This window comes from Halichoeres trimaculatus, unplaced genomic scaffold (genome assembly GCF_033239565.1).
Source record: "Halichoeres trimaculatus isolate MK-OKI-2021-1 unplaced genomic scaffold, fHalTri1.1 fHalTri1_scaffold_4, whole genome shotgun sequence".
In the NCBI taxonomy this organism is placed as follows: Eukaryota; Metazoa; Chordata; class Actinopteri; order Labriformes; family Labridae; genus Halichoeres; species Halichoeres trimaculatus.
Window position 1 is genome coordinate 26,974,859 of NW_027437182.1, and position 26,323 is coordinate 27,001,181.

Below are 26,323 nucleotides of genomic sequence, written 5' to 3' on the forward strand. Positions count from 1 at the left end.
ACCACATGTTTTAGTATTTTACACTAGTTTTAGCTTACGTTGACACTGTAGTGACATCTATGTAACTTTGTTGCATTCAAGTAGGAAGTTTTGCTCATGCTAATATTGAAATATAAACTAGTGAGATGGTTTACCAGGGAGGCATGGGTTTCAATGTATATGTGAACACGTGTCTTTCCAGATTGCCACTACCAGCTGTGTATCTATGGGTGGGCAAAGTGAGGCCTATTTCTGCCCATTCTTGCCTGGGCCCAGCCAATCAAGTTGCTTTTTCTGTTAATAAATCTGTGATCATTATAATTTAGTCAGTCTTTGTTTAAGCCTCATAAATTAATTTTATACTTTTTAAAATTTTTGTATATGTAAATAGTATTTTCATGTTTTTTTTTATTTCCACTTGTTAACTTATGCATTGCTCTTGGTACGATTCTGTGAATAAAACCTATTGAAACTGCTGGGTTGTTTTATTATTTCATACATGTAAGGCCGAGCTCACCAAGCCCTTACTGTAAGAATCTGTTGAAGTTATGTCTAATGAATTAGGCACCACTATGAAAGAGGTATTTAATTTTTAAATCCTGAAGTTAAGATTTATTATTTGTGACACGCTCATGGAGAACAGCAAGAAAAAAAAAGGAATGACTGTGCTTGAAGGCCATGCAATGGGAACATTTTTAGTGTGCAGAATTTAGCACATTTCGGAAAGCAAACGATTGTAGCAAAATTGGAGTATGATATTTAGAAGTATGTTTACATTGGTGTATGATTAAAGACAATGTTTTTACTTTGTGACAAAGGGTAAATCAAAACCAAAAGTTAGACATTAACTCCTAACCAAAATAGTCTTTTATTGAAATCTTACAGGAATACATAGATCGTAGATATAAAAGAAAAGAAAATCAAAATCTTCAAGGTGAACACAAAAGAGGAATGAATGGTATTAAAAACTAAGAAACATTTACCTGTCCCTCAAAACTTGAATCTGCAAGAAATGTACCTGTCCAAATGGTGTCAAATCATTGATAAGTTATCTGGTGAGGTCTTAATACAGTCCAGCTTTCTTCACATGAGTGTTTAAGGCACATTTTATGACTCGCTTGAAAATATTTGGTCAGAATATTTACAAAGTCAAATAACTATGTGAGGACTTCCATGTGTCTAAGTTAATGTACATTTCAGTGAATCCAGAACGGACACAGACAGGGAGCTTTTGCAAAAGGACAGTATAAATACAGATAATGAATATATTCCAAACATTTCAAAAGTATGCAACATCTTTATAAAAAAAACTTTTAAAAATCTTGTACTCTTAGATTGTTATTCAAAGCAAAATCACACATATTTAGTGCAAACCATTTTATCATGTACACAAGGAAATAGACAAAGACCACTATGAACACTTCAAATGGGAAACAAATTAAATCAGTGGTAGCCTAAAGATGTGTTATGGAACAGGTGACTTAAATATGTACAAAAAAATGTAATTTCTTCAAGGAATTTGGTTTTCTCTTTTTCTTTTCTTTTTTTTTGTTTCTTTTTTAGGTTCCAAAGAACAAGTAAGCTTTCCTGTTTGGATACCAAAGACTTATTTTAGGTAGACATTTTTTAAAGAATTGTAACAAATGGAGGATGAAACAGATTAATATCAAAGAAGAAGAAGAAAAACAATCTGACTGGATCGAGTTGTCCTCTCGGAGAGACTGCTCATCAATGCAAAAGCAAGAAGAGAAAACTGGTGCTACTAAAAACAGAGCTGATAAACTGGATAACAAACGTGGAAATGCAGCTTCACAACAACCTTGTCTCTTAGAGAGACGGACACAATAAAACATATTCTTAATCATTTTCAGTCAGGTCGACAAGCAAAGTATAACAATACACACTTATCACTTTTCTGCTTCATGTTTCCTTTACAGTGCTAGAAAAAAAGTTGCCTTCCTCATTGATGCCAACTTCACTCACGAGCATTCTTCCTGCTCCACTTCCTTCTCAGACACAACGGGTAGAATAAGATGGGAGATGCGGCTCCACAGTCCACCAAATTTGTCAATGTCCATCTCATTGAATGCAGTGTGACTGCTTGAGCCGACCAACCTTTTTTTAACATAGTCATGCACCATCTCTTCCAATTCTGTCAGACCCACCCCAGCCTCCACCTCATCTTGAGGAAGCAGCACAGTAAACAGCAGGAACACACGCTTATATGCAGCATTCTCGTGATCGCAGTAGCGGTAAAAAATAATGGTGGACCCTGAGGGCAGCTCCTCAATGCGGTGCACTATAGCTGCAGGTTTGTCTCCTTCAAAGGCCTCTCGCAGCTGGCTGTCAATTTCCAGCTTAACTTCATCACTGTTCATGCTGGCTCTGCTGGCTCCATCAAACTGAAGGACAGAGGCGTTGAGGGCAGAAGAGAAAGCAGAGGCTAACCCCTGAGCCAAGCAGCGCAGCGTCCTCTCAGCTTGGAGGCCAGCTGTTAAAATCAGGCTGACTGGCTCCGTAGGCTGAGCTGTTTTGAGGTGCTTCTCCAGATGGATCTTACTCATCTTCCACACATCAGGCCGCTGACTGGGAAACTGGTTCTCAAGAAGAGACAGCTGATCTACAAACAAATCTGGCTTCACGGCCCTAAATGGAAACTTACCACCACCTGCATCATTTTGGTGTACAGTGATGTGCTTGTAAGCCACAAAGATGGCAAAACCGAAAAGCACCAGGAGGAGCACACTTGATAAATACCACATGAATCCTAAAAACAAAGGAACGCAACACTTAATCAACTGAGCTAATAATGTTTATCATGTGTTTTTAAGTGTTAATACAGTAACGATATAAAACTACAACAGCTAACCTTTCGATGACTTTCCAGGGCCTCTTCTTATTGTCGGTGCTTTTTTGATCCCCTCTACAAAAGTACATTTCATTACAAGCAGCACAGACATGTTAATGTTACCAAGTACTGTGATGTCTAGAAGAAGCTGTTACCTTGTTTTTTGTCCTGTACAGCAACAGTTTGTTTTGGGAGGGTATTCACACGTCTGTGAGTTGTGTGTAGCATCTCTGAGGTTAAAAATCCACTTGGAGGATGGTGGTTAAAAGCTGGAAAACCAAAAGATAAAGCTCAACTCAAGCGTACACGTGTCTGATCATTTTACAGGATGTGAATTGATTTGACAGATACAAAGGGAAAAACACTTTTGTTAACTGAGATCTTGATAAAGCATTGTGCACAGTACCTGAGCTCTTTGCTTTGGGTTCCATCTTCTTCCAGTGTTCATTTGTGCTGGTTCCCTTAACTTTCCGCTCAGTGCGTCTTTGCTCTTGTGTACTGTTCCACTCAGCAGACTGGGTGGGGACTACAGGTCCTTTTGCAGGTGGTTTTCCTGAATAAAAACATGACAAGGTTAGATGACATTTTTACACTCTCTTTAAGAATAAAACAAGAGGCTTGATGTACCTATTCTGGTTTTCAGTGAGTCTGCATCTGCTGTAATAGCATGACTGGCTCGACAGCGTTCTCCAAGAGCTACTCGAGGGTTTAAATTCATGTCGCCATGGGCCCCTGGAAAAAAGTGAGAAAAAGTCTTCATTGAAAACAGTTGCGACTGCGTAGCTATGTCTGTAGTTTGATAACATCTGCTCACACTGGATGGATCTCAGGGGAGAAATGGCTCAAATTGTGCTTCTTTTAGAGATCAATAAAAGTGTCAGTGGTCAACATACATGCAAAAGCTGTTGTATTACGTAAATATCAATAGTACCGGGTTGGACCCCTCTTGCCTTTTGACCTGCCTCAATTCTTAGTGATATAGACTAAACAAGGTGCTGGAGACATTTCTCAGAGATTTTGGTCAATATTGATCTGAGAGCATCACATAGTTACAGATTTGCTCATGATGATGAGAATCTCCCATTTCACCACACCCCAAAGGAGCTCTACTGGATTGAGATCTGGTGACTGTGGAGGCCACAGGAGTACTGGGAACTCATTGTCATGTTGAAGAAACCAGTTCGAGATGATTTGAGCTTAGTGATGTGGAGCACTATTTTGCAGGAAGTATTCATCAGAAGGTCGGTACACGGTGGTCATAAACGGATGGACATGGGCAAAAATACTCAGGTAGACTGTGGACTTTGAACCATGCTCAACTGGCACTAAGGGGCCCAAGTGTGGCCAGAAAATATCCCCAAACATGTACACTACATCCACCAGCCTGAACTGTAGTAAAAATTCAGGATTGCTTTCATGTTTTTTTCTTAACTTACTATCTGAATGTTGAAGCAGAAATCAAGGCTCATCAGACCGGGCAACTATTTTAAGATCTTGTATTAATCAGTTTTGATGAGCTAGTGTGAATTGTAGCCTCAGTTTCTTGTTCTTAGCTGAAAGGAGTGTCACTCAGTGTGGTCTTCAGCTGCTGTGGCCCATCTGCTTCAAGGTTGTTGTTCATTCAGAGATGGTACTGGTTGCACTGGTTGTGATGAGTGGTTATTGGAGTTACTGATGCCTTTCTATCATCTTTACCATTCTGTGTTAACCATATAAGTTGTTTGCAAATGTGAAAAATCTTAAAAGACAGAATCCGGGAAGCAGTTTGTGAAATGTTCAGAGCAGCCTGTCTGGCACCAACAACCATGCCGTGTTCATAATCCCCAAATCACATTTCTTTTTCCATTCTGATGCTCATTTTGAACTTCAGCAGTTATTTTTGACTATGTCTAAATGCCTAAGTGCTCTGAGTTGCTGTCATGTGATTGGTGATCAAGTGTTTTCTTCAACAATAAATTGAACGGGTGTACCTATTTAGTAACTGGTGAGTGTTTACTACAGACCATATACCGCATAAAATAAACAACAAAAAGATGTCAATTTAGAATCAAAATAGGTGATTGAAATGAAATCAAACAATATTATTAATATTAAAACAGAGCATTGGTTGAACTGTATACAAAATGTACTTACCCAAATCTTTGTATATTTTTATTTGACTGAAGGGATATTGTCTATTGACAATTTCCTGATCATTTTCGTTTTCCAGATCTTCTCCTGATTCCTGGAAATCCATCTCAATGTCATCGCTGCCACCATCACCACCACTAACTTCTTCATCAGCCTCCACTCGGCTTTTCTTGTTAGGGGACTCTGTAAATTAAGAAAGATAGGTCGTGGTTTAACAGCACTCAGAAGAAATGTGACTAGAGGGTGGGGTGTCAGATGTTGTTTTCTGAACAACCTACCTTCATCATCTGGATGATTTTCTTCATTTTTGGACCCATTGATAACTGCCTCAGAAGTTTGGTTTTCAGTCCTCTTTCTAGTCCTCTTCAAGGGACCTCTTGGTGTTGGTTCAACACTTAAAACTAAAACAAACAGAAAAAATATTGTTATATTTTTGTTGTGATAATACTACTACTACTACTACTACTAATAATAATAATAATAATAACAATAATAATAATAATAATAATAACGATTATTATTATTATTATTATTATTATTATTATTATTATTATTATTATTATAAGAGAGACAGTCCTGGACGCAATGGACTGATCAAGTATGAAAGCTCCAGGCTAGCATTTATGTATTTATAATACTCCAATTTCCATTACGAGATTTTTCTTGCTTTTGCCACGGCATACTAATGCCCTTTACACAAATACAACACACTACTACGAAACATACTGTCTTTTCAACTTGCGTGATAAAAAGGGTAAGTCGAGATCTCAAGTAAAGCTAACTAACTTTTGGTGACACGGAAATGAAGTACACAAGACAGATGCATGCGTATCCGCTTAGGGCTTTCATATGAAGAACAAAACAGGAGTCTCAAAAATTGACTAAGTAGTCTGCGTTTTTAAGTTCATAGTAACACATCTAAATTATATTTTATCATTGTTTTGTTTTTCTATTTAAGGGCAGTTGAATAAGTTAGCTTTGGGTTCTTAGCTAGCTAGCTGAATAAGGATTTCCTGAACTCTACCGTTCGCTGATGAAAGCCTCGACGATCGCCTCACGGAGCGATTTCCTCCTGAATCCATTTCTGATATGCTACAACTCATACGGTGCTAACAATAACATGAATTAATCAGCTTAGCCAAGCATCGTGGTCGTGAACGAAAAATAAATTGACTTCCCTGTTATTGCATGGGGAAACATTTTTGACAGGACCGCGGTGTTGAGGGCCGGAAGTTATCCCCACCGAAGCACGAGCACTGCCTACAGTTCCGCCTGAATGTTGTTGACCTGTCAGTGCGGTTTGACACCTCTGACTATAAAGATATCAAAAGGGTAATGTTTTTTGTATTTCGTAGCCGTATAACAAAGGGTGAATTTGGTTATGGTTAGCTTGCACTCAAAAACATTTAAATATTTTCTTTGAGTCGTTTCTATCAGACTAGACAATGTTTGTTTCGCTGTTGCTTGCTAGCTTAATCAGCTAGCGTCTCTTCACCATATCTTGGTTGTCAATACAGCTGCTAGCCACGTCGCTGTTTGATAACTTTCTACTTCTGCATTATTTTCTGCTGTGCTGTAAGATGTGTGCTTTAAGATTTCGTTAACAGAAGGCAATTCAGATTGGAAAAACGACAGCGCAGCCTGAAAGCGATCACTGTGGCATTTTAAGATTTTCAGTTAGTGTTAAATGGTCACAGATAACAATCAAGTCAAACCAACAACAATAAATTACGTAGGAAAGAAGTAAGCTTGGAACTAGTTGTTTCTAAGCTGTCCTTGGAAAACGGAAAATCGTTGTTCATTACATCTACTGAGATGTGTTTAACATAGATTTGAACAAATGTTGCATCTTTTGTGAAAGCAGCCTTGAAAGACCGCGCCGGCTGCCTTCTCAGAGGTACCCTACCCACAGACATGGAAGAGCAATCTTCAGATAACCAACATCAACAAACAGCAGGTACGGAGACTCCATTTTAGCAAAGACCAAATGATCTTTATACGAACTAGTGATGTAAAATGTCAAGAGTTTATTTTTTCCTTTGTATAATTTTCTTTTTCAAATACAGAAACAGAAGAGACACTGTTAACTACAAGCCATGAATCATCAGGTGATGGATACAAACAAGAAGAGATTGTGAATGTAAACCCACAGGGTGAGTGATATGAGGAAGGTCAAAAGTCTCCAACTAATGTAACTATACCAACTTGCTTCTACATTATGTATTTATGTACTAATCCAGTATGGTTTCTGTGTAACTCAACATTTAGCTTCATCATCAGAATGCACAAACAGTGGGCCCACAAATGACACAAGTGCAGACAACAAGCTGCCTGGCATGGAAAGTAAGTAATTAAGTTACATCAATGTTCTATTGTGTTTTTTTTTTTTTTTGTATTTCAATCCAATGCACTTTCATGTAAAAACATCATGTTCACGGAGAAATGGCTAGGGGATTTTATCAAGTTATCAGTAAATAAAATCTTCCCTAGCTATTTGTCAGTTTTATTGTGTACTTTTTAATGTGCCGTCTGTTCATCATGCAAACTTATAATAATTGATCATGCCCTACTTCAGCTGAAGAGAAGATGGCACCTCTTACAGAAAGCTCACCCTCTCCAGAAAATGAAAGGATGCAAACTTTGGAGGACAGAAGCACCCTGACACAGGCTGATAATGGAGGTCGTGGTGATTTTGGAATAGAGCAGACAACCAATGACACTGAGGGGATTAACGGTGAGTGTTTCTGTGAACATATTATGACAAACAATTAAACAAAGAAGCAATGTTATTTATTGTACTAGGATGCTTGATAGAGCCGGGGTAATTGTTTTGTTATCCTTAAGAATATCCTACAACTAATTCATCAGTCACATAAATCATTTAACCATGACAACTATTTTTTTCCTGTTCACATACTTAAATTGGTTGGCACAGTGTAGGCTTGCTGATTATCCGAGATATTCTGCACTTGTGTCTTGTAACGGTTACTTGGTTGCAGGGTGGGCCAGAAAGATTTACCCATTGTATATCTCTGTTTTGTTAGCTTAGCTTTTCTCCCAGAAACTTAAAATTTTGGATAGTTTCTCTTAAAAGGTATAGCTTTTGATGTACCTGAGTTCATTTGTTTACTCCTAATGGTTGTTGAGTACGGCATCAAAGAGTAAGCGAGACCAGATTGTGGCCTTGAAGGAGGCTGGACTGACAACAGAGCAAATCATGAAAAAGGTGAATGTTTGTCGTAAGATTGTCTACAATGTCATGAAACGATACAAGGAGACTGGCAATACCACCAGCAAGCCAATCCCTGGAAGAAAACGTTCAGTCCAGACCAAAAGGGTTGTTGAGATGGTGAGGAAGAGAATCCAAAGGAATCCTCGCAGAAGCATGAGGGCAACAGCAAAGGAAGTGAAACATCTCAAGAGCTTCACTGAGAAGAATCATCAAACAGGATCTCCGACTGAAAGCACAAAAAATGCAACACAGAAAACTGATTTCAGCCGCGTCTAAGAAAAACGTCTTGACAGGGGGAAAATGATGCTGCAGGAGATCCAGAGTGCCGCAGACAAAGTCCTGGTTTGGTTTGATGAGAAGATCTTCACCGTTCAGGCAGTGGTCAGTTCCCAGAATGACAGGGTTTATGCTCATAGTGCACAGCACCTACCTGAAGGATGCAGAGCTCATTGGTCGTCAGAAGCAGCTGGAGTCATGGTGTGGGCTGCTGTTGCATCTGATGGCTCAAAGTCTCCTTTGGTCTTCATTCAGGAGGGTGTGAAAGTGAACAGCCAGGTGTACCTTCAAATGCTTAAAGAAATAGTGTTGCCTTGGTGAACCAACGCGTTTAGAAACCAGTATGTCTTCACACAAGATGGAGCAGCAGCTCACACATCCAATGTCACACAGGCCTGGTGCAAGCAGCACTTTCCTGGCTTCTGGGACAAGAACATGTGGCCTCCGTCAAGTCCAGACATCAATCCAATGGACTTTGTGATCTGGTCTATCCTGGAGAGGGAGGTCTCAAGAGTATCTCACAGCAGTGTCACCGCTTTGAAGACAGCTCTGATGAAGTCATGGTCAAAACTTGAAAACATTCTTGCATTTGACGGCAGCACCTACATCCAAATAGCTTTTAGCACTTCTTCACACTGACTAAGGTTTTCCCTTCTGTCAAAATTCTTGCTTGTGTTGTTCATCCCATTTGGACAAAAGCGTCTGTTAAATAAAACTGTAAAATGTAAAAAAAAATACTGTCCCTCCACGACAACTGAGCAGGGAAAACACCACCAGTGGATATATCAACATCAATAATCATGTTAAAACAAATCTAACTTTGGATTAATATAATCTTTTTAAATATCTCTTAAAATGTAAACCTTGAAATAAAAGTGTTAAGTTGAGTTCTTGTAATCTTAGCGGAAGAACACCCCACTGGAGGAACTGCAGCACAAGAAATCACAACTCCCCAGGGTGACAGAACGTATGACCAAGTAGATGGACCCAAAGAAGAAAAAATTAATGAAGAATCACTGGACATAGTCAACAGAAGTACTGAAGAAAAGGAGGGTGAGTCTGAATCTTTTTGTTTGGCGGTCTACTTTCTGATGTTTAGCTTCAGGGGTTTTCTGTCAGGATGTCAGCTTGTGTATTTTTTTTATTCATTTGGTCAGTTGTAAGAAGGAGCCCAGGGGACGATTTGGCAGAGGATGCAGAAAATGAAGAAGATAAAGAAGAGGATGGGAAGTCAACCTCCACCCATGCATTATTACAACCAAAAAGCTCAGCGGGACAGCAGATACTTCAGCAGAGAAGTGATGTGGAAACCATTGGTCCTACCACGGAGGAGCATGTTGGAATTTTTAGTGGTAATTCAATTCTTTCTACTTCTTTCTTGACTTCGCTGATTTCTTGGTGTGGTGGTGTCATGGTCTTATTGGTTGAATAGAGAACACAACTTGTGTGTCACCATAAACTGGTGTCCTCTCTCCACAGGAAACAAGATATACCTGATTCCAGTATTTGTTTTGGTTCTTGCCATCCTGACCCATTACTGTCTCCCTTATTGGGAAACTCAACCCCAGAAAAATGATGAGCAGCAAATTGACATCTTCCTCAGGCACATGGAAGAATTAGTGACCCGGTTCCCTGACCAACGTTTTGAACTCTGGAAAAGGAGCAAAATCCACCTGGTGAGACACCTCCAGACAGCTCAGCCCACAGAGCCAGTCAGCCTGATCCTGACTGCTGGCTTCCGAGGAGAGAGGACACTGCACTGCCTGGCTCAAGGCATGGCTTCTGCCTTCTCATCCGCTTTTAATGCCTCTGTCCTTCACATTGATGGAGCTAGTAAAGCCAGCCAGGACAGCGACCAGGTCAAACTGGACATAGACAGAAACTTGCAAAGAGCCTTTGAAGGGGACAAACCCGTTGCTGTCATTCATCGCTTCGAGGAGCTGCCACCAAGCTCCACGCTCATTTTTTACCGCTACTGCGACCATGAGAACGCTGCATACAAGAAAACTTTCCTGATCTTCACAGTGCTGCTGGGGGAAGAAGAGGAGATTCCTGCAACGAGTCGTTTAAGTGCTGTGGAGGAGATGGTTGATGACCACCTTCAGAAGAAGTTCCTGTCTGATGACCATCCAGTATCTTATGACAGGATGGATCTGGACAAGTATGGTGGACTGTGGAGTCGAATTTCTCACCTAATCTTGCCGGTGGCAGCGGTGAAAAAGATTGAGCTGGAGGGATGCTAGAGGACATGCTTTTTCATTTTCATTTTCTGTTTAACTCCAAGTCAAAGCACTGAACTGTTCTGCTTGTTTCTAAAATGTCACATTGTGGGACCTCCGTCATCCTGAGACTAGTCGTAGAGGCCCTAAAGGTTTTTCTTCCATGAAGTAGATTGAGGCTTACTACAGACAAAGGCTTAAGTTTTTAATTAAGACTCCCAGCAGCACACCAAGGGATGTTTATATCCACTTCAAAAGACATTTATTATAAGATTGCAAAACAAATGTGCTTCTTAAGTTTTTAAATGTAAATAATGAAAAACTTAAAAACAGTACCAGGGTGGAGATTTTGAGGATTTCTGAGAATGTGTCTAATCTTGGTGTTTCCTACTGCGATTTGTGTAAATTTGTAAAGTTATTTAATTTTAAGCCTGATTGTTCTCCTATGGATAATGGTCAGAAAGAGTAATAAAGAAGAGCTTTTGTTTTAGTATCTTACCAAAGGGTTTATTATTTACTGGAAATATGTTTCTGTAGTTTTCTGTAATCATGGCACCACATGCCTTAGCTAAATGTCTCACATTCAAATTTCTGTACACAAAAATTAAGTGAAACATGAGGGACAATATAATGTTAATGTGTAGATAGATCAGAAGTGCCTTAATTTACAATAAAGCAATGATATTTTGATTTTAGTCATTGTAGTGCACACCGTACCTTAACGGCCTTTCTACAGAAGGTCCTCCAGCCCAGGTAGCTCTTGCACATCCTCTCCTCGCCCTCCTATCATACCCTATACTGTGATCGTAGACATTCAATAATCAGTCATGTGCTTCAGTGATGCCATCACTCTGTCATTTTAGCCCAACTGCTGCAGTTACCTCCCTTTCTCCTGTCCTCCATCACAAAAACACAATGTGCTCCACTCATTCTTCTCTCCGCCCATTGCTCTTTCCATTTCCTTTCCCTCAGATCCATCTATCTTTTCAGTTTCACCAGCTTTTCATATCTTTGAATTTTTTGTACTTGACCTTTATTTAACCAGAGGGGAACCCATCAAGGTCTAGATCTCTTTTACAGGGGTGGCGTGGCCAAGAGGTCAGCGTGCCACAAAACCTGATCACTGTCTGCTGTACCAGTTAAGCTCACGATACTACTGTTGTTTCTGGCCTCTTAAATTCGCAGTCTGTGTCTAACAAATCTTTATGCATCAATGATTACAGCCTAACACCTTTAGCTTCTCTGACACAGAGACATGGCTGAAAGAAGGGATATACTGCCCTCTGGTGGCACTTTGCCTACTCTGCAATGACTGTCTGACTGCTGCTAAGTTAACTGGCCTGGTTACCAAATTTAAATTTGATTTTGCTACATTTGCAAGAGATTTCAACCATCAAGTTGATCAAGTCACGGATTGATTTACCTTATTTATTTTTACATTTGCACTTTGACCTTGCACAGTAAAGCTCAGATTCCACACATTATCTTGGGTTTACCCATGACCTGGTTTTTACTCTAAAGTCCATTAACTCATTGAACAAGTTTGATTATGTATCCAACCATAAATGTGTTATAGTAGACAGATCGTTATTGTATTACAACCCATAAACATTCAGTTCAATCTTGCATCTTTTATGAGCCATCTAAAGCCAACTTCACCTCAAGTTTCACTGGTCAGGCCATCACCCCTCCTCTTCCCGTCAGTATCAATGATCAGATGTTTTTTTTAATAATCTGTTCACATCTGTTCTTGATTTTGCATCTCCTTTAATTTTGAGGGCACTGACAGATTAGGGTTGGAATGATGTCCAAATAAAAGATTTGCTTTAAACTTGTTAGAACAATATGTTAGATGCTTGTTTAAAGGTGTAGTTTCCTTTTCTGTTGGTGTAACAGTATTTTTTTGACATTTCTTCCATTTTTTCAACCATCTTGTTTTCCTCTATAAGTATGTCTTTGGGTCAGTTGGTTTGAAATCATTTAAAATGTCACTTTTACAGTGTAGCAGACTGCTATTATCATATTATTGTAACTTTTTTGCGCAATATCTGTGTTTTTTATGAGGAACATTGATTACACTAATTGACATTTATAAGTCATACACAGCAAAAAAAAAAGGAAAAGTTTAGAAAACTCAAAATTGTAAGGCAACAAACTTGCACAAAATTTTGAGTTAGGCTCATTAACTGAAATTTTTGAGTTTTGCTTTTGAGTTTGCTGATCTTACAATTTTAGTTTGTGTTTACTCAACTGGACGTTGCACTCATGTTTTCAAGCTGTAACAATTTAAAGTCTTAACCTCAAGTAACTAACCGTAATTTGTGGTTACTTTTCATTTTACACGGGAATAAATTAAAGCCTTTACTTCTATTAACTAACTTAAAGTTGTAGTAACTAATGAGTTCACATTGTAATAACATAACATCATTAATTTGATTTCCTTTCTGTATGTTGTTGTAAGTGAGTTTGAATTCACAGAGTGACAAATGCCAGCTCAGAAAGTTGGCCTTCCCACATTTTCCAACAAAGAAATGTGAGTTTATGGAACTAATGCTTGTCGTAATGAACAATAACTTAAAAATATAAGTTTTAGTAACTCGTCAAAGACTTATAAAGCAGACGAGTAGCTTAGCTGGCTGGGCTAACTCACTATATTAGGTCCCTAAAACTGGAAATACTGTTTTAGGCCAAAAAATGTAGGTTGGCTTTTTCTACCAACTGGACGTGTCTTTCACTCAAGTGTTTCTGCTCTATTCATTTATCAAAGACACTCAAACTGCCAGCTTCTCTGGGTCGATCCAAAGTAACAATCCCAGGTTGATTTTCAGAATGATGAATGTACTCAAAACTCTGTTTGCGCTGCCCAACCCCTGAGGATTTTGAAATTTTTATCATACTTAAAATAACATGATGTCTGCTAGAGATCAAACTTCACCACTTCCATATTACCATCTGATCCAGCTAGCTGTACTGCTTCACCATTAGATTTCCCCCCCATCTCTCTGCAGATTCTTCAGAGCTTTGTGACTTAAGAAAAGTTTTTTTTTGTTTTTTTTTTTGTTTTTTTTTTTTCAGATAATTTTAATCAAAGCACTTCCATCAATGGTCCCAGTTTCAGTCATATCCCTTGTTTCCATTTTCCACCCATTGTCCACTCAGATGATTTGTGGATTATTTGGCAGGGGTTTGATCAGTTTTATTTCTGAGCTTTTGAAGTGAAGCACCTTATAACCAAGCGTTTTAAAAGTGCTCTCTAAATTATATTTTAGTGGCTAAGTTACTTACTCCTGCAGCTAGAGGGCAGCAAAAGCTCAGCTGAAACTCCAGCAACCTGCCAACATGCAACAAGCTGCTGTTATGTATTGAACCGGATATATGCTTCAGGACAGTAAACTACAGGTGGAATCTCGTGGGTAATTGAAGATTTAACGCCAGCTCTGTCTGATTTAACTCATGATGACAAAGACTCCTGCTGCCCGTCATGTTTGCGGAGTCCCCTGAACCAGCTGGACTCCTCCTTCAGTGCGGTCGGGTCCGCCTCCTGTCAGCGTTGCAGCTGCAGCAGATGCCGGCTGCTCTCTCACGGTCTGCACGCTCTCTCTCCACTCTGATTGATCCCGCGTTCAGTGGCAATGAAAGAAATCACCTCGCTTCATAAGGCTTGATCTACCAGATGACACCTCTGGATATGTCTGTGTAATTTTGAGCCGGGTGCTGGCGATGAGATTTTCTTGGCAGCTAAATCTTTTCCTGACAGGCTGTGCCTGCTGAAAAACTTGAAAAGATAATTCATTAATTCGGTGCACCGTGAGCTCCACAGCATGTTGAAACTATGCATTGCCATTGTGGTGAGCTGCGCGCTTTTCCCGCGGGGCTCTGCAGCGCCAGCGGCCGGGGCTGAAGATCCCGGGTCACAGTATGAGATTTGGGCAAAGCAGGATGACAGGCTGCCGGAGGGAACTGAAGACCAGGAGAGCATCCTCTCAAAGGTAGGTGGAAATACATGGCTATAATTCTGTGCGAAAAAATTCAAACGTGTGTGAACCTGGTTGGAAATGCATCCGTCCTCTTCTCTTTATAGCTGCTGGGTGATTATGACAAAGTGAAAGCCCTCTCGGAAGGCTCTGACTGTCGCTGTAAATGTGTTGTCAGACCCCTGAGCAGGAGCGCCTGCAAGCGGATAGAAGAAGGGAGCGCCACTGCGCAGGACTTCTACACCGTGGAGACCATCACATCCGGACCAGAGTGCAAGTGCGCCTGCATCGCTCCGCCGTCAGCTGTCAACCCGTGCGAGGGAGAGTTCAGGTTGCAAAAACTTAGGGAAGCTGGGAAAGAAAATGTCAAGGTGAAGATTTCATCCTGTCCATTGAATTTCATACACATTAAGGCCTCTAGATCCCCCTGATGCGCAAGATCCAAGAGGATAAAGGCTTCTGTCTCGTCCTGGATTGTTGAGTGTAGTGATGTTATTTATTTCAAATAAAGGAGGGGACGATCTCTTTTATCAAAATTAAAATAAACTCCTGGGCAGGGGCCTATTTTGACATGTTGACATGTCTCTAATTGGTCAAACACCCCTCTGACGGCATCCACTTGATTGTTCCAGCTGTCCACTATCCTGGAGCTGTTGGAGGGTTCCTTCTATGGTATGGATCTACTCAAGCTGCACTCCATGACCACAAAGATCCTGGGTCGCGTGGAAAACATTGAAAAGGTGCAGTAAAAAACTATCTTCAGTTTGCGGACTGTCAAAAAGGTGTTGGTCAAACTACATGGATATGAGTGTGCTGACAGTGGGAGCTTTTTCAAACTCTAAAGACTCTCTGTGCCAGTGTTCAGCTGTAATCAGGGCTGGACCTGGTAGGGTAGCACTCCACTCAGTTATTGTCAATCAGAAAAAGCAGTATTTCTAGGTTACAGAGTTTGCTCGAGATGGATGGGTTACAAGCCTGATCAGGAGCAGAGTGATTTTTTAGCTGTGCTTGTACCATGAGTGACTGTGATCTCACCTCTTGAACCACTTCAGATCAATTGTAAAACTGAAATTGTATCTTTAATACAATCCCTCAATAAGATTGGATTTGACACTCCATTTTGGGGCTGAGTTAGTAGGTGATTTGGATTTAAAAAAAAATACTGTTGGTACCTGAATACCTGATTGGATTATCTTATTTTGGCACCATCCACAACGGAACAATTCTGACTAATTTTATGTATTTTACTATGCGGTATCAAAAGGCGAACAGCTTAAACCGACTTCTGGATATGAGCAAGAAAGCTACAAGAATACTGCTCTATTTCTGACTTGTATACTAGTAAGGCTACATCATAAAGTATCTCTTTAGTGTAAAGTGTTTTAAAAGCATCTTAAGTCTTATAGTATCTGAGCTTCACCCCGTGTTTCAGTTTCAGGATCCTGATACCAACCTTTATTTAACCATCTATCTGGTCTTCATGCTCTGTATTAAAGTTGTTCAAATTTTGTGTATCAGTCCATGAAGGTGGTGCCTCTGAACAACACTTTGGATGTAGTTAAGCCCCAGGAAAGCCCTCAGGTCCAGGGGGATGTGACCGAACCCCCACCCACTCCAGAACCACAGCAGCAGGACAAGAAGAGAGTCAGTGGGGTCAACGGGGCTGCCGTGTACAAAAACCCTGAGGTTAGTTTGACATCTTAATGCTGATATCACAGGATTCAAAGACAGAAACTTATCTACTATCATAACATGGTTCCTTCACAGCTCAAAATGGCAAAATGTTATGGTTATTTTTTGTGACATAAGACGGATCCTGATGCTTTATACCAGAATACCTGAAACATTATTTTTAAAGAAAAAACAAAAGTGGTGTAGGCAATCACTGGTTTAACTGAATTAGTCAATGAACATGTTAAAGAACTGATCGGACTCTCATGGTGCTGCTGAGACTTACGAGACATTGTCAAACTCTAGATTGAAACAAAAGCAACAATTATGTGTTATTTCCACCCAGTGAAACACTTTTATAGAGTAATCGTTTTCATGATAAAGGACCAAATATTTGAAGCCTTAACAGGTGATTCAAGAGGTTGTACAACCTCATTGGACAGCAGTTGACCTTAAACCAGTGAGTGACTGGTTTATGACATTTGTAATGTAAATGAACGACCCTGTTCAGCACTGTGAAGGGGACCCAAGTTTCATACACAGATGAGATTAACACTACTTTGATATTTAGCAAAAAGAACACGTGAAAAAAGGTTGACAAAAAATAGAAGAACATAAAGAAAACGTTTTTTGTTTTTTTATCTTTCAGAAAATCTAAATATCATCTTTGCTAATAAACAACTTTAGTCTATTTTTTCTCACCCTATCCATAACTTAAACAGTACAATGCAACGGAATTAATGAAAACTTACCAAACTCACCGTTTTCTTTATTTAAAAAAAAAAAGAATTATAACCTCAATTTTGAATTTGCCAAAAGAAACATAATCACAGAGAATGATAACAGTCTTGCAAAACTTTGGTTTATGCATAGACCATCAGTTTCTTTTTCTTGTAGTAATGTCTTAATGTTCCCAGGAGCTCACTAAAAAAAGAAAAAACATGAAATACCCTTGCATAAAATGCTCCCTTTGTGACATTTCCAAATTTTCCAAATTAATTGGATGAATGTGAATCTGAAACATCCCTCACATTATCAAATTACACTAAAAATCTCTCTGTCCACTCACAGGGAAACTATGAGGAGAAGTTTATTGGGAAAAATCCATCCATCCCAAAGACAGATGGTTCTGCTCAGATCATTGAGGTCAGACCTCAGGTGACTCCAAAAAATGTGGCTAACAAGGAGGCGTCTCAGGTGTCAAAGTCTGGCCCCAATGGAATGATCATCAGAGGGATGACGTTTTATAAATCTGAGCCGGATCCAATGGTGGCAGATGACGGGGAGCCTGGAGAGAACTGTAAGTTCAAGTGATCAACCAATTTACCACTTTGCTTTGAAAGTATACTTTCCAAATTCCTCATTCAAACACACTGCGAACGGAATAGTTTGAGTGGTTTGGATGGAAAATCAACTCAGATTGATTTCCAGGGTTGAACGGAAAGAAAGTCACAAAAGCTTGGTGCTTATCTGAGCTGGCTGTCACGACTGCCTGTGAGCCGCTCTGTCAGCTGCTTCAAACCTCCCCACTATTACAAGTTTACTGCCTACTTCTGAGCAAGTTTCGGCAAACAGAGGATAAAACCATTGGATAGTCAAAAAAGGAAAAAAAATGACCTTGTACTTTCCCTTCTCTTTTCCAGTTTTTGAATATCATGGATTCAGTGGTGATGGCCCAATTAACCTCTTTCTTGAGGAGAATCTTCTCCAACACAGAGCCCCTCGACCCAGAGCAAGGGCCGGACCAAGATCACCTCGACCAAAGAAGACAGGTCTTTTCCACAATTCCAAGAAGACCAGCGAGTTAGAAGAAATCAAAGAAACTGAGCCCACTTCAAAGAACGACTTCATCAGTGGCGCTGGAACCAAATCAGTGGATACGTTGAGGGATATACAGAGTGACACATCAGTCACGTTTGGCCAAACAACCACAAACACTCCATCTCTAACCACTCAAAAAGTCTCTGCTTGGATCACTAAATCATCAATTCCTTTGATAAAGGAACCAACCGGCACTTCTTTAAGCATCACTGCCAAGGAGACAACCAAAGGGACGATAAACACAACCCAGCCATCTGGAAATCCAACCACAACGGAAATCCAACCGGCGATTGCAACAAGTATGCAGCCAACTGCAATGGAAACTTCAACTCTTAAAGTAAAAGACCAAATGCTAACCATACCTAGCAATACTGCCACGCATTTGAGCACATTTGCACCAAACCCAACCACAGAATCTTCAACCATAAGCCCAACTGCCACCGTGGGCGTCACGACTCAAGCTGCCATGACCACAGCAGCTGCCTCCACTCTGGCTGCTGCAACCACAACAACAGACCAAGGAACCACATCAACCTTCTCTCCAGGCTCTACTCTGCCTCCTACCACCCAGAGGTTGATCACTACCCATCCCAGCACATCTCTGCCTGTCACCGTACCCGAGACTACCTCTACATTAGCTACAACCACTACCACTACCACCACCACCAGTACCACTACAACAACTTCTACCAGACAGGGTGTTCAAGTCAGACGGAAATACAAGATCAGCTGGGAGGAGGAAGATGGGGAGGACGGGCATCCAGTTTCTGAAGAGCCAATGCAAAGGCAGGAGGAATCCACACCGAGGAAAACAGGTGAGGAGGTTATCGGTTAAAAGACATCTCGAGTGAAATTTAGGTTGTAATTAATGTCTATTTTTCTATGATTACTTCATACCAAATAAAGTTTTACTCCTAAACATAAACAACCCTCAGTAAAACTTTTGGAAAAATGTCATTTTGTTTGTAATATGATAGACTTGTCTAAAGAAAGGTTATTTAAAAAAGATGAAGAGTCCACAGCTACGTAAGCTGCTCTGAGAAGCTGTACTGACATGAGTAAACATTTAGCTTAATGCTAAAGCTGACATGCTTACATCTTGTGTTAAGCTAGAGCATTTTCACAAAGCATAAGTGTCTTAACCTCAAACTCTATTAAATAGTCAGTGGGCACCATCAGACAATTATTTGAATAGTGCATCTTTTCATGCAGGGTGAATCTCAGGAAAAATTTGTAATCTGCTTCAAAGTTGATCATTTTTCAAAGTTCCTCAACAAACATTTTGCAGCTGCAGAAGCTTTTCTCTGGTTTCCAATCTGAATGTGCCACATATATTTAACCAACACCTGGCACTTGTGCTTTCTTATCCTCTCCCAACACATAATGACAGTGTATAGTTTCGGGATGCAATAATGACTGCATAGAGATTCTTTGCATGACTTAGAATTCAGTGTAAAATGTTACTAAAAATAGAATTTAATGGTTTGCAATAATTAAAACCTTTATAATTGAAAGCAGTGCATGGAAAACACAGCACATATTGAAACTGAACATTTTATCGTTTTATGAACAATATTCCTAACTTGGTGTCAGCAATGCACATCAACACAGATGGCACAGGGGCGTGTTTATCTTTTTCTGCATCAACTCTCTTTTTTACTGTTAACATTTGGGAACAGAAAAGACATGTTTCTAGAGTCTTGCAAGTAAAATAATGCCCCATTTTTGCCTGAAATAGGATTTAAAGTGGTGTTCAACAGTTTTGGGTTTCATTCATCATGTGATATTTTTGATTCAGGGTTTGCCAAATGTTTTTTAAGCCGAAAATCAGAACTACCAGCGGTATTGTGCATTCTAAATTATGACATTCCTTATAACTGTTCACATTTACAACAATCTAAACGAGAATATATTTTTAGCAAAACTGAATTTGTTCCTAAAAGTTGATATGCTGTCTTTTAAACAATTTGCAAACCTTGATATTGTTTTTTTTATATATAACTTTATTTAAAGGTTTTTAGGTTATGTAACATATATACATACAGATATACATACATAATATCAAACTGTACATACTGAACTCGTACAGACAATGAAAACTTTAAACCCATCCATAAACCCTCATGAACCCCCAATGACCAAGAGCACAACCCTAGCCAAAAGTGATCATTACAGTTGAGCAGAGGTGTTAATTGACATTAGATAAATAAATAAACATAATACTAAATAAACACAAAACAGGATGCAAAGGTTGAATATTTAAATTCACGAGTGAATAAAAACATAGACAAAACTGAAACTTAAATGAAACAGTAAGGGATTCATTTTATTTTAATAATGTATTGCAGAAACAGGTTAACATTGGCATCAAAGAGACTTTTTTTTTTATTTTTTTTTTTTTTATAAATTGGACAACCGGAGACCATACTTTGATGAACTTATCAGGGCATCCTCTCAGTGTGTACCTTATTTTCTCTAGTTGTAACAGAGACAGCAGCTCACTAACCCATTTTCTGAAAGAAGGAGGTTGATTAGATTTCCAATTCAATAAGATGAGTCTGCGTGCTATAAGGCTGCTAAATGCAATTGCCGTTTTCTGAGCATTTGTAGCATGGGTTTCAATAGGTGTTACTCCAAAAATTGCAGTGAGTGGGTTGGGCCTAAGAGCCATGTCACACAAAGCAGAAAGGCAATTAAATACAAAGGACCAGAAGTCAACCATGTGGGGACAAGACCAGAACATATGGCCTAGTGAGACTGGGTTATTGCATCAAGGGCAATTAGGCTTGATAGTGGGGTATATTTTGGCTAGTCTATCGTTGGAGTAGTGAATTCTATGTAACACCTTGAACTGACTCAATCTTGATATTCTGTTTTTAATCAATATTTTATGCAGTGTTCCAATTGTTTTTTTAAATTGAGACTATAAAATGACTGTATGCTACCTATTTGAGTTTAGCATGTTAGCTTGCATGCTAGGATACCATTCAATACTAAATGTAGAGTGAATCTTTGACTGGTGGGAATGTTCATCATATTGCCTTTAATGGATCATAAATCAAAGTATTACATAAGATAGAAGATGTCTGAAGTTCATCCAAGTCAGTAAAAATCCTTACATGATTGATGGCTATTCCAAACTTCAAGGCAACCCCTCAAAGTCTTGAAGAGACATTTCTCTGAAAGCTAAAAGGTTGACTGGTGAAGGAGGAAAAATCAGCAGGCTTAGTCCTTCGACTGGACCATGATTGCCGAAAGAAAACTTTATCTCCATCCATGTTGTTGATGTTGAGATCTAGCTCTCAGGATCATCAGAGCTGGAGAGGCTTGCAAACAAGTCAGCCGTTACTTACAAACGCCTTCAATCAAACAAGCTGCTAAAATAAGAAACATACTGTGACTTTCAAGTTCAGATTTGCTGTTATTAGTTTGACATACTAAATGAAAAGGGATGACATCACTCCTGAACTCTTGTCTAAGCTTGTCATAAAAAGAGAAGGCAGTGGGTGTTGTTCTTTGGATTTTCAAACTTTGCAATTTCAGTCCTCAGTCCTGTGTGGCTCCCTCACTCTTTCCATGAATGAAGCTAGTTAAAACAAAGCCTCTAATTATTTTAGACTCTGTGACGTAGATCTGGATAATGTTAAAATGTGTCTTAATCCTCACCCGTGACTTTCCGACTCTTTCTCAGGGGAGTGTAAGGACACTTTGGCAACAATCTCACAGCCAGTGACTCACAATACTTATGGCAGGAGTGAAGGAGCATGGATGAAGGATCCAAAGTCTGATGACGACAAAATTTATGTCACAAACTTCTATTACGGGAATAACCTGCTGGAGTTCCGCAACCTGGAGGTTTTCAAAGGAGGTAAGTCAGGGTAACTTTTCACAAAATAATATTTTCCTCCCTTCCTCTGGTGATTCTCGTTCTTCCTCTGCTCTGTAACCTTTTCAGGACGATTCACCAACTCATACAAGCTTCCTTACAACTGGATTGGAACAGGCCACGTCGTCTATGATGGGGCTTTTTACTACAACCGTGCTTTCTCCCGTGACATCATCAAGTTTGACCTGCGCCTGCGTTATGTGGCCGCCTGGACCATGCTGCATGACGCTCTGTTTGAAGAGTCCTCTGTACCGTGGGAATGGCGCAGCCACTCTGACATCGACTTTGCCGTGGATGAGAGCGGCCTGTGGATCATCTACCCAGCGCTGGATGACGAGGGTTTCTTACAGGAAGTGGTTGTTCTGAGTCGACTGAACCCGTCAGACCTCAGCATGCAGAGGGAGACCACCTGGAGAACAGGGCTCAGGAGACACCACTACGGGAACTGCTTTATTGTGTGCGGCGTCCTGTATGCTGTGGACAGCCACAACAAGAAGGAAGCCAACCTGGAGTACGCCTTTGACACGCACACAAACACTCAGATGATTCCCAGAATGCCCTTCACCAACAACTACACCTACACCACGCAGATAGACTACAATCCCAAAGAGGGACTTTTATACGCCTGGGACAATGGACATCAAGTCACATATGACATCAAGTTTGCCTTAGTAGACCCTTAGCAAGGGGGAAACATTAGTCATTTTAAAGAGTTGATACTATGGTTTGAATGGATTGTAGATCAGTCCACACGGCCTTTAGTGCAGACAAAGACAAGGGCCAAATGTATAAATATACGTAACTGTATAATGAGAGAAGACTTTTTGTTCTCATGGGGAAATATAAATTTTTACCTAAAACAAATGTGATGAGCCTAATTCCTCTACCAACATTTCTAGTTGTACTGTATATACTGCCTTACTGTAAAAACAAAAGCCTCATTGCTTCAGTGAATGTAGAAACAATAAGCTCATGGCTTCAATCAGTGACAACTTTAATAGCTGGTTTACCAGAAACAATCCCTCAAAACAAATCCAAGAGATATTTTTTTCCATGCATATTGTTTTTAATTATTTTTACTTTGCTTCAAATACCACAGCTCCTCTGTGTGGTAATATCAAAGATATTGCTGTTGACCTTTGTCTTGTTAAAGCACTTAATCCCTCCATATCAGACTGTTCTGAGAAAAGTACAATAAAGTCCAAAAAGCTAACACAAAATGTTGTCTTGTTTGGGTAATCAGTCATAGTCAAAAAGGTTTTTTGTGGCAGCTCATAGGTGGATGTTTGGACAGAGGCACACACACATTAAACCTAAAGAGGGAAAACAATATGGCAGATGTAAGAAGAATTATTCAGGCCTGTAAGTAAGCATTCAATTTGAGTTATTGTAAAACAAAAATATCCAGTGTCGAGACCAGTGAAACAAAAAAGCAGATGTTTCAAGAGATGCACACAAATCTGTAATTAGACAAAATCCAGTGTTTATTTTGGTGTAAGCACATCGTAAAACACATAAAAACAACCTCACAACAACTATAGCTTTGCTTTTGATGTCAGGAAGCAGGGAAAACAAAGTGAAGAAGAGAAGACAGCCTGGCTCAGTAAACACAAGCAAGAGGTAAAATATTTTAAGAAATATTTAATGGACATCCAGTAGGCTGGAACTTAACCATCTTTACAATCCTGTGAAAGATATAAACCTTCAGATGCAAACAAAACAATAAATCTAGATCCGCATAAAGTAATAAATTTTGATTATATATAATTTATGATACACACGTCACTCCCAATAGCAAAAGTAGTCTAAACTACGTAACTCACACGTCATTATAAGGCATCCAATCCCCCCAGAATCTTTTTTATAGTGCAAATTTAGACAAATTGTTCAAAACAGGCTTCAGTGCACCAAACACAAGTGCAGTACAGCTGATGGACGGAGAAGTCAGGAGTCAAGGTTTGACTTTCAAAAATCATTGGCATGTTAACTGTTGACATTTTCAGCTCAGTTGTAAACGAAAAGATTTTATATTGATGAAGATACTTCTGGTGGACATGAAATCCCAAGATGGCCAAAAACCAACACTAGGGATCCCCCAGTGCCACCATTTTCACTGCTGGGTGCTGTTTATCAAGGGGCATGTCCAGACGTGTTTGAGTAGCATAGCTGAATAAATTAATTATAAGCTAATTAAGTTATTAGCATGAACGTTTCATGTAGTTGTTATGTTCTAGGGTATACTCTTTATTCATTTTATAGTCAAAAATTGGATGTGTGTCCAGAGTAATAAATCAAAAAACTGTCAAATTGGTAATATTCTCACACAGTCAGAACATATCAACTTAAAAAAAAACAGTATGCTAATGTTTGATGGACTGATTGCTATGCACATAAAAAAAAACTATTCAAAGCCTGTTGCAAGATAGTCTGAAAAATTTGTTTTTAACGAAAGTCATCAATAGGAACAGGTGAAGCCAACAGAGTTTAGGATTTTGGTGGACTTGTCCAAAATTCCAAGGGAGGTCGATGATACTCCTATTCACCCCTCAGGGCATGCCCCTGTGTATGTCTAATATGTCCTTTAATATTCTGTCCATTAAAAAGTTCAAAAAATAAACCCAGACAACAGAAAAGAAGCCACATTAAACCACAGAAATATCAAAAATGGAAATGAGGAAAATGGCTAAAACCAGAAGTTGGCATTGCTGTTAAATGTTACAGATAAATAAGTAGAGTATCAATATCAAAGCAGTATTTTTAACTTGAGAAGCACAGTGCAAACCCCCAAAAAGGAAAAAAAATAATCATTGATACAATACTAAAAACTCAGCCACTAAAAATAAGATATCAATTAAGAAATTGGTGAGCCTGCTAGCATACATAGATCACCTGACTTCCTGAGATAAACAAATGCCTCTTTTGCTGCACGTTTACTGTTATGTTATCAATGCAATTTTCTTAGTGAGGCAAAAAAAAAAAAAAAAACTATAAATGAGTGAGAAAGATGCTCACTCCAACTTCCATGTGAGTTACAGACTCTGTTGTGCTTCTATGCAGTATCACAAATCAATAAAAAAAACTCTGATGGAGAAGTTCTCCACAAGTATGACCTAAGTTATATAAGAATTGTCTGTTCTCCTGTGGCTTTGAAGCTTGTCCAAAAATTCAGAAAGAAGAGAAAGAGCAGTCTTGAGAAAAGCTGCTCTTGGGTTAAAGTATTTGTGTTATGAAGGGGTGACTCAGGGTTCAATGCTCGGCACCCTACCGCTAAGCAATTACCCTTATGTAGGCCGTCTGGGGTTACAGGGAGAAGTCAATGTTGCCACACAAAGAGTGAGCATCTGCTTGGACCCTATTACAGAATACCTCCGGATATTAGCCCCCAATAAGGAATGTGGCCAACTAGTGCTGACAATCTGACCTACCCCCGTATATACATGACTGGATCTCAGTCAAACCTGACACAATCAGACAGTCTGTGGTAGTATACCAAATTTAAAACACACACGCGCACACACGCTAAAAAAAAAGGACTGAGGTCTTGTGTGTCTGTTTGTCTTCATGAGTTTTTACTGAGGAGTTATAAAGAGTCCTGGTGGTGCTGGTGATCTTAAGCAGACCCCATTAGCACGCCGACAGGAGGTGCAGCCTGGTTGTCAGTGGGAGAGTGCTGGTAAAACGTGTCTGTGTGGTTGACCCTCAGCAGAGGCGGGATAGTGGAGGACCTGATGTGGAGGATCCTGGTGTCTGTCACCTCACAGTCAATCTGCATCATTACCTCGTAGTCCTTGTCTCTTATGATGCTGTCTGTAATCACAGAACACAGAGAGAGGGCATGTTAGGTTTAGATGCATCAATCAGAAGAAGTACTGTGTAAGTAGAAGATTTATACCAGCACAAATTATTTTAATCACATTAAGACAACAATAGTGCTCCTGAGACAGTAGCCTACTCATTACTGTAATCACTGGCTGTCATTGTCTTGCTTGCTGCACAGAGACACAATATTTTGGTAGTGTACGGGTATTTTGTTTGAGGCAGTTGGAGGTCTAAAAACCGCAGCAAGTTCTGGTGGAGGCAGAACAACAAAGAGTCCAGAGGTGAGTCACACACTGGATTTCTCCATCATGGAGATAAACAAAACAGCTCCAAACACAAAGAGGACTTGCACATTTGAGAGGAGAGCACTGGTAAAATGTGGTAGAGGGAAAAAGAAAAAGAGACGAATCTGAAAAGATGAGTCAGGATCCTTCAGGCATCTTGTTTTCAGCGAAGAAAAAAATAACT

At 39.6% G+C, this 26,323-nt stretch overlaps 4 protein-coding genes across 4 annotated transcripts in view; 2 read left to right on the forward strand and 2 right to left on the reverse strand.

Moving 5' to 3' along the window:
* Positions 1-568: 568 nt before the first annotated feature.
* LOC141788613 (uncharacterized) lies at positions 569-6,121 on the reverse strand. Its single transcript, XM_074667525.1, has 8 exons — positions 5,982-6,121; positions 5,236-5,358; positions 4,961-5,140; positions 3,455-3,559; positions 3,234-3,380; positions 2,983-3,096; positions 2,849-2,902; positions 569-2,746 (listed from the first exon to the last, which is right to left on the reverse strand). The coding sequence occupies exons 1-8, from the start codon at positions 6,058-6,060 to the stop codon at positions 1,959-1,961; spliced, it is 1,590 nt and encodes a 529-aa protein (XP_074523626.1). The 5' UTR covers positions 6,061-6,121; the 3' UTR covers positions 569-1,958.
* A 28-nt stretch (positions 6,122-6,149) lies between these two features.
* On the forward strand, positions 6,150-12,459 carry LOC141788614 (torsin-1A-interacting protein 2-like). Its single transcript, XM_074667526.1, has 8 exons — positions 6,150-6,289; positions 6,822-6,914; positions 7,024-7,110; positions 7,226-7,300; positions 7,533-7,691; positions 9,369-9,518; positions 9,623-9,817; positions 9,945-12,459. Exons 2-8 carry the CDS (start codon positions 6,872-6,874, stop codon positions 10,706-10,708), a joined length of 1,473 nt encoding a protein of 490 aa, XP_074523627.1. The 5' UTR covers positions 6,150-6,289; positions 6,822-6,871; the 3' UTR covers positions 10,709-12,459.
* A 1,633-nt stretch (positions 12,460-14,092) lies between these two features.
* On the forward strand, positions 14,093-23,261 carry olfml2ba (olfactomedin-like 2Ba). Its single transcript, XM_074667524.1, has 8 exons — positions 14,093-14,673; positions 14,766-15,029; positions 15,291-15,398; positions 16,177-16,344; positions 17,401-17,629; positions 17,973-18,965; positions 21,842-22,018; positions 22,106-23,261. The coding sequence occupies exons 1-8, from the start codon at positions 14,506-14,508 to the stop codon at positions 22,717-22,719; spliced, it is 2,721 nt and encodes a 906-aa protein (XP_074523625.1). The 5' UTR covers positions 14,093-14,505; the 3' UTR covers positions 22,720-23,261.
* Positions 23,262-23,525: 264 nt separating this feature from the next.
* The window catches only part of atf6 (activating transcription factor 6), a 37,191-nt gene continuing 34,393 nt past the window's right edge, over positions 23,526-26,323 (reverse strand). The window contains exon 16 of the mRNA XM_074668894.1: positions 23,526-25,843. Within this exon, the coding sequence (XP_074524995.1) occupies positions 25,647-25,843 (197 nt within the window). The 3' untranslated portion in view covers positions 23,526-25,646. The remainder of the gene's footprint in view (positions 25,844-26,323) is intronic.